Source organism: Limulus polyphemus, unplaced genomic scaffold (genome assembly GCF_000517525.1).
Source record: "Limulus polyphemus unplaced genomic scaffold, Limulus_polyphemus-2.1.2 Scaffold4024, whole genome shotgun sequence".
Taxonomy (NCBI): domain Eukaryota; kingdom Metazoa; phylum Arthropoda; class Merostomata; order Xiphosura; family Limulidae; genus Limulus; species Limulus polyphemus.
The window spans coordinates 83,739-93,871 of NW_013669634.1; the positions used below are offsets into that span (position 1 = coordinate 83,739).

A 10,133-nucleotide genomic window follows, 5' to 3' on the forward strand; every position below is an offset into this window, starting at 1 on the left:
ACTGAATAACATATTTTTATGAGTTGATTTATCTGTAGTCTTGTAATTTACTGAATAACATATTTTTATGAGTTGATTTATCTGTAGTCTTGTAATTTACTGAATAACATATTTTTATGAGTTGATTTATCTGTAGTCTTGTAATTTACTGAATAACATATTTTTATGAGTTGATTTATGTGTAGTTCTACTCTAATACTCTATAGTTACGTTCTCTCTAAAGTTTGTCATTTAAGTGTTTTTGAAACGTTGGCGATGTTTCTACATTATGAAGATGTGTTACCATTTTCAGTTCAGTGTTCTTTTCGATTGGTAAAAGTTAGTGAATTTAAATTCTTACAGTGCTTATTATCTCTTTGTTATATTAGTAACAATGCTGCTAAGGCTGCTTTCAACTTCTATTATTTGATTTTATTCACAGAAATAGAGGAAAGAGTTAACTCACTGAATATACAAGACTATATACTATTGTGTTGTAACAACTTTGCTGAAACTACTCTAGGTGAATTAGTACAGATTATAACTGCTAATTTTTCATTTCTTTCCTGTTAGCAAATGTTAGCAATTTTGTTATTTGTCATCCTCCTAGAATTTCAAAAATTTTACAGATGTAATAGGTAATTAAGTATTACATTATTTTAATACTAACCGAAGTTTGTGTTTAATTCAAATTAAAACCACACACACAAAAGTGATATAATTGTACCACTGGTGTGTGGTTAAGTCAAGGCTGTATCATACATTTTGTAAGATTCTTGACATGTTTATTTAAATATTTATAATATACTACTAAATATTTCACAGAATTCTTTGAAATACTACCTGAATTGCTTGGCTATACCTATTTATAAAACACAAACTTCTTGATTTAGATTTTAATATTACCTCAGCTTGAGTAATGTTGAAGCATTCTCTCTGGTTATTTAGTGTTTTATAGGGATTTGATAGACCACAAAGATTATGAACTTTTACCAAAAAACAAAACTTTAGTGAGCAAACCTACTCTAAATCTTCAAAGTTACCATTGGATTACGAATTCATTCTCTACAATGTCTTTACGTACTTGATGTATAGAGGTAGACTACAGTTGTTAGTTCAAAGCATGGTTCTTTTTTATATTCTGTAGAAATATAAGATGGGCTCTAATAGTCTTAATTCTAATATACATATAAATACTTTCTTAATTATAGAAACATAGGAACTGATTAATGTTTTTCAGACTCTGATATTTCTACAGACTAATGTAACAATGAAAATATTAAAATAAAAAGTTTTCAAAATCCTAGATTTGTTTTTTTCATTTATGATACAGTAGAATAATAATTATTTTAAGTCAACTGTGTAGCTATGTTTGCTCATTGATCTATATAATTCATTATTCTCATTATGTGTTATGATATTTTCTAGATGGAACCAGCAGGTCTCGGATTACCTGACCCTAGTTATTATGAGCAATCTAATCTTGAGCAGGTGAGTGCTTGTTTTAGTAGGTTTCTTACCAAACTGTCTAGGGACATGATAAGTAAAAATTAAATAATATAAATATACCTTAAAATAGTTTACAAACTCTTTATTATTGTTTATTTAAAATAAGTAAACACACACGTGTAAAAGTGTAAATACTGATTTTGTATCTTCTAGGGTACTCTTCAGGGTCTGAAAGGAGGCTCTCTCTAACACGTATCCTATTTATACATATAAATCTTGTGTTATTTTGTTACTTTCAAATAAATTTTGAATATCAGAACCCACTTTAACTATATGTAACCCTGTTTTTTATTTAAAATGTTTCAATAGATTTAAAAGATGCTTGATTTGAACAGAAACTGGTGTATCTAGGATGCAAGTACAATGCATATAGCACCTCTGCTAAAGACCACCCTCTATTAAAAACATTATTAAAGTTATGATTTAACTTCATAAAGCTGGTGAAGTATTACAAATCAGTAAGCCTAACATTTGTGTGAATCTTTTATTTTATTTTATTACCTTCAATGAGCACCCACTTGGGCACATTATCTCTAACTATGCTACCAGCAGAACTGCACTGCAGAGGCTGATGCAAGTCTAGCTGTCTGGCCCATGTGCTAGATGTCTTGGCAACCAATTGTAGGAGTTCAATCTGTGGTCTCGCTATTTACATTTCCTGATACGTAACCCAAGTATGCTGTGTAGCTTAAGTGGGGATTGGTGTGTCACCAGCAAGTGAAACAAACAGTCTTGTTAATCGTAGCTGTAGTAACCTTCTCTTGCAATGACTTGTATATCATGGGTGTATTGGTTTCAGTTGTAAGAACGTGTTAAGCTATCTTTTGAACTGTGCACTGGTAATGTTTTACTAATTACGAACATTAATTTTGAATCTCGAAGTTAAATCAGTAGATTTCATAATGTAATTCCATTCTAAAACTGACACTTTCTTATGAGCAGTAAAAGTGGTTGATGCCATTTGATAGTAGATACTGCGTAAAATCAACAAACAAAGCTACTGTTATGGTAACGAAAGTTAATGTTTTCTTTTCAAACAGTTTTTGATATACCACGAAGGCCAAGTTGTTGAAACACAGAAATTATTGTTTGTTTTCTTTAAGGGTATGTGATACCATTCATAATACTTTTAGTATTAACAGCTGGACCATTGCTTAACTGTGCATTGTCAACAATTCAAATTGTTGGCACTTTGCCTGAGTGACTTTTATTATACTGGAGTTAACATCAGTAAACTCAATAACTAGTGTCATGTTTATTGTCAGACTTTAATTTAAATAGCAGTAATTTTGAAAATCTGATACAAGATTTCTTATCACTAAAGGTAAGTGAATGTTTAAGATAAAATTACTGATAGGCAGAAAACACGTGCCTCACTGAAATCAGTTTCAGACTTGTATTAATTCTTTAGTTTTTGAATATATAAATGTATGAAGTATTAATAGTCTGGTAGATCTTATTGTTATTCTGTCTTTACTTTATCTGGTGTGTTGTATTATAAAATTCATGATGTGTTACACATCTATTAAAATCATTCTTCTATGTGCATTATGAAAACTCACTATCATATTAGCCTTATTAATGTTTCGGACAAATAATTGGCTTATTTAAACTAACTCGGCATATTATAAATTATTGTCTGGATATCATTAACATAACCTGCTAAGATAAGGACAGGGTGCAAGTGAGAATAATTGAAGCACGTTTAGAGACTTTGATGACAGGAAGGTATGATAAACATACATGATAACAATATAAGACAGACTTTGTTAAATTATAAGCTTTTATATGCATTGTAACATGATTGTGCTTTCATCCATTTTCTTAACAATATTGTGAGGGACCATACAAAGGTTTTGTCCTGTATATTCTTCTAAAGACTTTAATAAAAGTTGAGAAAATTTACTATAGAATTAGAATATACATCAAACACTATATCCAGTACCATTACTTTCTATCAAGTTCCAAACTAGTAAAAATTAATTTTTCTTTAACTTTCAGATGGGACAAACATAGGAATATGTATTTTCTGGTATTTTTATAAAAAAAAAAGGTGTATTAATATCACTGAAATACATTTACTTTTACTAAATAATGATTGATTGGACCTACTTTTGCCATGCGTTTCTCAAACTGGAACGTATCTTCTGAAAACTGCTCAGCATGTTCAGGAGTAGCACCATATTCTTTAGCCATCCCTTGCATCAGGTCTTTGTATGCCTTAATTATCTGACAAAAATTGTCAAATACCCATAGCTTGATTAATGCCACTATTTATATAGTAGACTTATGTTAATTATAATCCACTGTTTCTCCATTACAGATATTTTATTCTTTATACTATTACACCCTCTGCACAAACTGCTTTTTTCCAAAAGCAACAAGTATTGCATATTGGAAAGTAAAGTTTATGGGAGTTCACGACAAAGATACTTTTTCCCCATATTTTCAAGCTATTTTATATTATGATGCACTCCCATTTTATTGAGATTATGACTTTAATATGATCCCTAAAATATCTTTCTTGTTTGTGAAAGTAAATGATATATTTGTTTTATCTAACACAATCAGACATAACATCAAAGAAGTTAATAATCTTGCCTGATGGTTCATTTATTTGCAAATTAAAAATGAAAATATTGTAAGTAAAAACAGTCCGTGATGTAGCTGAGATTATAATTTCTACATTTTTTAAGATGTAAAGAAAAGTTTCGTGTTGTAAGTAGGCAGGATGTAAGTTAAAGTAATGGTTTAACTTCCCTGTATAAGTACTGAGCTAGCCGAAGATTAAACTTGTGACTGGATGTTTAGTATATTTTAATAAAGGTATATGTGTGTGTGTGTGGTTAGTTCTAATGAAAGTGTATTGTACAAAGTATAAATGACAACAAAAATACAAAAACATACTTACAACAAAGATCTTAAACTTGCAAAAACATTGAAATAAAAATTATATAAATGCAGCAAGATAATTTTCAGCTGATAAATTGGTTCTTGTGATTCATACGAAATTGAAGTAAAACTGGAGGTGTAATGTTAATGTAGTTTATTGACCTATTGGTTGATAAGTAGAACGCATGTTTGAATAAACCTTCTAAATATTACAACTTTTAGACATGGAGTCAAATAGGGATTTGTAGCTTAAGTAAATAATGTCAACACTATGTCTCAAACCTTAAGCTTGTTTGTTTACTTTTTTTGTGATTGCATTTTCACTTTAAGCTACCTATCTTGTTTCTGTAATTTTTTTCAAGATCCCTATTCCCTCTTTTTAAATCAACAATTTTTAATAATCTTGTGATTAGGATTAACCAGAAATCTGTTGCAAACTCATGGAAAAAGCTTTCACCATACAACTGTGTTTGAAACTTGTTTATTATATTTATAAAGAACTGGGTTCCAAATCGTATGTAAGGATTAATAATCAGAATTCATTAGATAAACATGGAATTCATCACACACACGCACAGTCATTGCGAAATGCATTTTAAAGACATTTTAAACATTTTTCTTGGTTTGATTTTCATTTAATCTGGCTAGAAGCCAAAATTTGTTAGTTCAGAGGCTATACTACTCTGCTGATTTCTGGAGCATCAAATAACCATTCTTTCTTTGGTTTGACTTGTTGACAATCATGAGGCATGAACTTAAATAGAGTACTTATAAAACAGTATTACTTGAATGAATGGGTAGGGTAACAGTTAAAAATGTGTTTAAGTTTGTGATTTTGAAGTATCGTTAAAATTATGCTCTAGAAAGCTGTGAATGTGATAGAATGCTGATAATTTGTACAAGTCAAAGGAGTAATAAGTCAGATGTGGTTATTTTAATTCTATTAGTAGTTGTATTTCTTAAAAAGCCCCTCTCCCTGTTTATTGTTTATTTTAAATATAGAATCAGTTTCAATTTGTCTTGACAAAAATATTCTGGAATAAAATACAACGTATGGAAGTATTAGAAAGAACTCTACCATTGGTTTAACCAAAAGGTGTTTGAGCCAATAATATTTGTTAATCCTTGTGGATAGTAAAATATAGAAAGAGATCATGAATTATTAAATAGAGATGAAGGTCCAGTGAATATCTGTGTAAGAATGTAGCTGAACCTCCTCTAAAAGTTACACAGAAATAGTAAATCTACACGACGGGGCTTAGTTTAAAAAAAAAAATGACACTATCATGTTTTGCAATCCACTCCTCATGATGATGCTGTAAAGTCAGTACATGTAGTCAACTTTTGGGGGGCCACAGATTGGCCTTAATTAAAAATGCTTTTGTGTACGTATTTTAACATTGTGTGTTAGTTATTATTTTTAATTTAACTTTTGTTTCAATAAAGTAGTTTATTTATAGATAGCAGTCAGCTTGTATGATTGTAATATTAATATTTTCTGTTACAGATAATGCCATCCATAGAGCTTTTGTTAAATCCTGAGGAAAGCTATAAGAAGATGACTGTGGATGCATTAAAAAGTTTGGCACCTAAAGTAAGATCAGTCATTTGAAAACAGAACATTTATACATTCTCTCGTTGAATAAGGACATTTTTAATATGTTTGGTGAGAAAACGTTGTCCTCATTTTATACTGAATGTTGAACTTTTAAACCATGAATTGGGTTTCTAAGTTCAGAAGCAAAATGGATAACAAGGAAGTAATGATAGTGTTTTTAGAGAATGCAAGAAAAATGGGAATAAAGTTATAAACACCCCTGCATATTATCAGTCCTTAGAAGTACCTTAGTGTTTTAAAATGTTCTTTAATTCTTTCCATAAGGGGTCAGTGGGTAACAATGACAATGTAACTGTCAAGTAATCATCAGAGTTTCCATACTATTACTTAATATGTTTTGTGTATCTTCAGAAAGTTTTACAAGCTTTCAGTAAACATTACAAGTCTTTTGTACACATAAATCAGATTTTTTCAATTAAGTATTTTTACTAAAGATTTGTCTGTGACTATATGGAGTTGGAGTGCTGACTGTCCAAGAGCAAAGTTATTTTCATCTTAAGATTAAAAATACATTTCTTCATCTGAAAGTTATCAAATTTCATTTTTGTAATCTCTAGAACCTTCTAAATAAGTATCAACCTTTTTTTTTTTCAGACAAACTTTATATTTAAAATGTTATTTTTTCTACTCTAGTTGTATGTGTTAAAGAATGCACCTAAGAACACAGAATAATAACATGCACTGAGCAAACAATGTCCAATAACTATTATAATTTTACTGGATTTTTAACTAAGGTATAAATGTTTTAAAATAATTCCCTTAGATGTTTGATCTGAACACATGAGATAAACTTTTAAACTGAAGATGAAATTAACAATACTCTGTACTGGAAACAGTGTAATATTATATATCATTTGATAGATTATAAAACTTCGTCTTTCTGTTGGTTATAAATGATATAAAACATCAGAATTATTGGCAGTTTGTGAAAATGAGGAGGTGACAGGTGGGTGTGGGAAGTGGGTCTGACACTCTAGTTTATGTCTTTAAACAAAAAAGGTTTAAGGCTATAAGAATTACTTATTAATAACTGTATTATAATAAGTAACTTATGTTAAACTTCATCTTTCCTAGAAGAGTGGTAAATAAATTACAGAATAGGCAAGACCTAAAGAACAAATGTCACTATTCTCAATATTTATTTAAATATTTCTTTTTAAAATTAAGAAGTTAAAACTCTTATAATATTAGTTTATTAGTCACATTTTGTTAACTACATTTTGATACAAAGTTTATTTGGATGCTTTTATAACAAAACAGTTGTTGTAGCATGCTTTTATAACCAAACAGTTGTTGTAGCATGCTTTTATAACCAAACAGTTGTTGTAGCATGCTTTTATAACCAAACAGTTGTTGTAGCATGCTTTTATAACCAAACAGTTGTTGTAGCATGCTTTTATTACCAAACAGTTGTTGTAGCATGCTTTTATTACCAAACAGTTGTTGTCGTAGCATGCTTTTATTACCAAACAGTTGTTGTCGTAGCATGCTTTTATTACCAAACAGTTGTTGTCGTAGCATGCTTTTATTACCAAACAGTTGTTGTCGTAGCATGCTTTTATTACCAAACTGTTGTTGTCGTAGCATGCTTTTATTACCAAACAGTTGTTGTTGTAGCATGCTTTTATTACCAAACTGTTGTTGTTGTAGCATGCTTTTATTACCAAACTGTTGTTGTTGTAGCATGCTTTTATTACCAAACTGTTGTTGTTGTAGCATGCTTTTATTACCAAACTGTTGTTGTTGTAGCATGCTTTTATACCAAACTGTTGTTGTTGTAGCATGCTTTTATAACAAAACTGTTGTTGTTGTAGCATGCTTTTATAACCAAACTGTTGTTGTTGTAGCATGCTTTTATAACCAAACTGTTGTTGTTGTAGCATGCTTTTATAACCAAACTGTTGTTGTTGTAGCATGCTTTTATTACCAAACTGTTGTTGTTGTAGCATGCTTTTATTACCAAACTGTTGTTGTTGTAGCATGCTTTTATAACCAAACTGTTGTTGACAAGATATTTTGTAGTACGGATTTATTACAGAAGGTTCGAAAGATACGTTAAAAAAAGTCACACTTTGTAATCCAGTTATTGAATATGTAAAAACTTTGTATGGCATAGATCAAATGGCTGGACCTTCTACAGGCCTATTTTCCTTTATCGGAAATAAGTGTTGACACTGAAGTAGCTATTGTACATCCACAGTATTTCAGGGATCTCTCCGACTTCCTTATTGCGAAGGGAATAGAGTAAGTATATGTGGTGCTTTAAACTACTAGTAACAAATTTATTGTAATGCCTAGTTAAGTAAATATTTTTCAGTTACAATATGTTATAAAGGTTTTCTTAATCTATTCAACCTTCATAGTTTAATCATATCTGTAGGTTTTATTTTTAGAACGATGAAGTTCAACATGTACGAGGTGAACGATTAACAAAAAAATTGCTTCTTCTAAGAAATTTTACCTTCAAATACTGTAAAGGCAGCCTGTAATGATTAGTAATTAGTTTTAAGTTGTTACTTTTTTGTGTTTTATATATCATTGTTGTTTAACTTGTGAAATAACGTGTCTTTAGAGCAGGAAACAAGAGTATACTCTGGTTTCATATGGATTTGATGCAGTGTAAAATGGGGCTTACCTGTTTCTGGTCACGATTTTGAAGCAGCATATCTAGACTATGAGCCTTGGGGTACAAATAAAAATATATATTGTCTGGATTACTATTTTTATCATATCAATTTAAGGCTGAAAAGAATTTAGATACAACTTCATTACTTAAAATAATGCATTTTAGGTCATTTTTATATTGAAAATAGTGCTTCATTTGATTTACATTTATTAAAACGTACACTTAATCTTTATTTTTTGAAGAAAATGCTTGCTTAATGGGCAAACGTTAAATATTTTCAGAGAAATAAACAATTATCTAATGTGGAGGTTGCTATCTCACTATGCCGATCACCTTCCTGATCGCTTTCGAAATTTGCAGAATAAATTCAGACGTTTCCTGGAAGGTAAGTGTTAATGTCCTAAAAAAAAGTAATCCCATGTGAAAGTTAGTTTTGAGTAACTTCAAATAGAATTTCAAATGTATTCAGTTTTATCTATCAGTCAGCATTTCTTTGTTTTTAACATGTAAGTATAATTTCATTGTTTTTACTATTACAGTTGCTTAAAACAGAGGATGAACTTAAGTTGTCAGGAAATCAAATTACTTTATCCTTACCACATACTATTGAAAATATTATTGCCATCCTTTAGTTTTACTCATATGAAACTGGTCTTTTTTGTGTAAATAAATTGACTGAATCTGTTTAGTGTAATACTGTGGAAGTTGACAGAACTTGCCTGAATCTTCCAGATTTACTCAGCAGAAAAAGGTCTGTCTAATTTTTTGTGGTAATTGATGGAATTTACCCAATTCTCTCAATTTGAAATGAAAGAACAAGGCCTGTCTTAGAATTTCTCTGGCCATAGGAATAGAAACAGAAAATTGAACTTGTTTTACTGATAGATTTCTGGAATACTATAAATGGCAGTTTTACTTACTGATTAGAATTTTTTTTTTTTGCAAGTCACAGCTTTTACAGTAAGAAGAATATTTTTTAAACAGATGCAACATTTCTATCACTGGTGCAATCATTCTCAAGTATGAGTTTTAACGGTAATCAGACTTGATCATTAAAGTCTGTGTATTTGAGAATGATTGCACCAGGGATAGAAACATTGTTTTCACTTAAGATATTGTTCATTATTGTAAAGGCTGTAACTTGTAAAAAAAAAAGTTTACTTTTTACTGTGAATGTACTTTATAATACTGATTGTATTATCAATATCAACTAGTGAGAGAGTGGCACTCTACATGTCAGTAGTTTTTGTAAATTGTTTAAGTCCTAGTTTTTCTGTTAGAAAATGACACTGTACATGCCAGTAGTTCTTGTAGATTGTTTAAGTCCTAGTTTTTCTGTTAGAAAATGGCACTGTACATGCCAGTAGTTCTTGTAGATTGTTTAAATCCTAGTTTTTCTGTTAGAGAGTGGCACTGTACATGCCAGTAGTTCTTGTAGTATTGTTTAAGTCCTAGTTTTCTGTTAGAGAGTGGCACTCTACATGTCAGTTAGTTCTTGTAGTATTGTTA

The 10,133-nt window shown here is 30.1% G+C and overlaps 1 protein-coding gene across 1 annotated transcript in view; it reads left to right on the forward strand.

Annotated features, from left to right (window-relative positions):
* Nucleotides 1–10,133, forward strand: part of LOC106470470 (endothelin-converting enzyme 2-like) — a 43,828-nt gene that overhangs the window by 21,711 nt on the left and 11,984 nt on the right. The window contains exons 3-6 of the mRNA XM_022399080.1: nucleotides 1,408–1,470; nucleotides 5,888–5,974; nucleotides 8,115–8,242; nucleotides 8,906–9,009. Coding sequence (XP_022254788.1) covers nucleotides 1,408–1,470; nucleotides 5,888–5,974; nucleotides 8,115–8,242; nucleotides 8,906–9,009 — 382 coding nt within the window. The remainder of the gene's footprint in view (nucleotides 1–1,407; nucleotides 1,471–5,887; nucleotides 5,975–8,114; nucleotides 8,243–8,905; nucleotides 9,010–10,133) is intronic.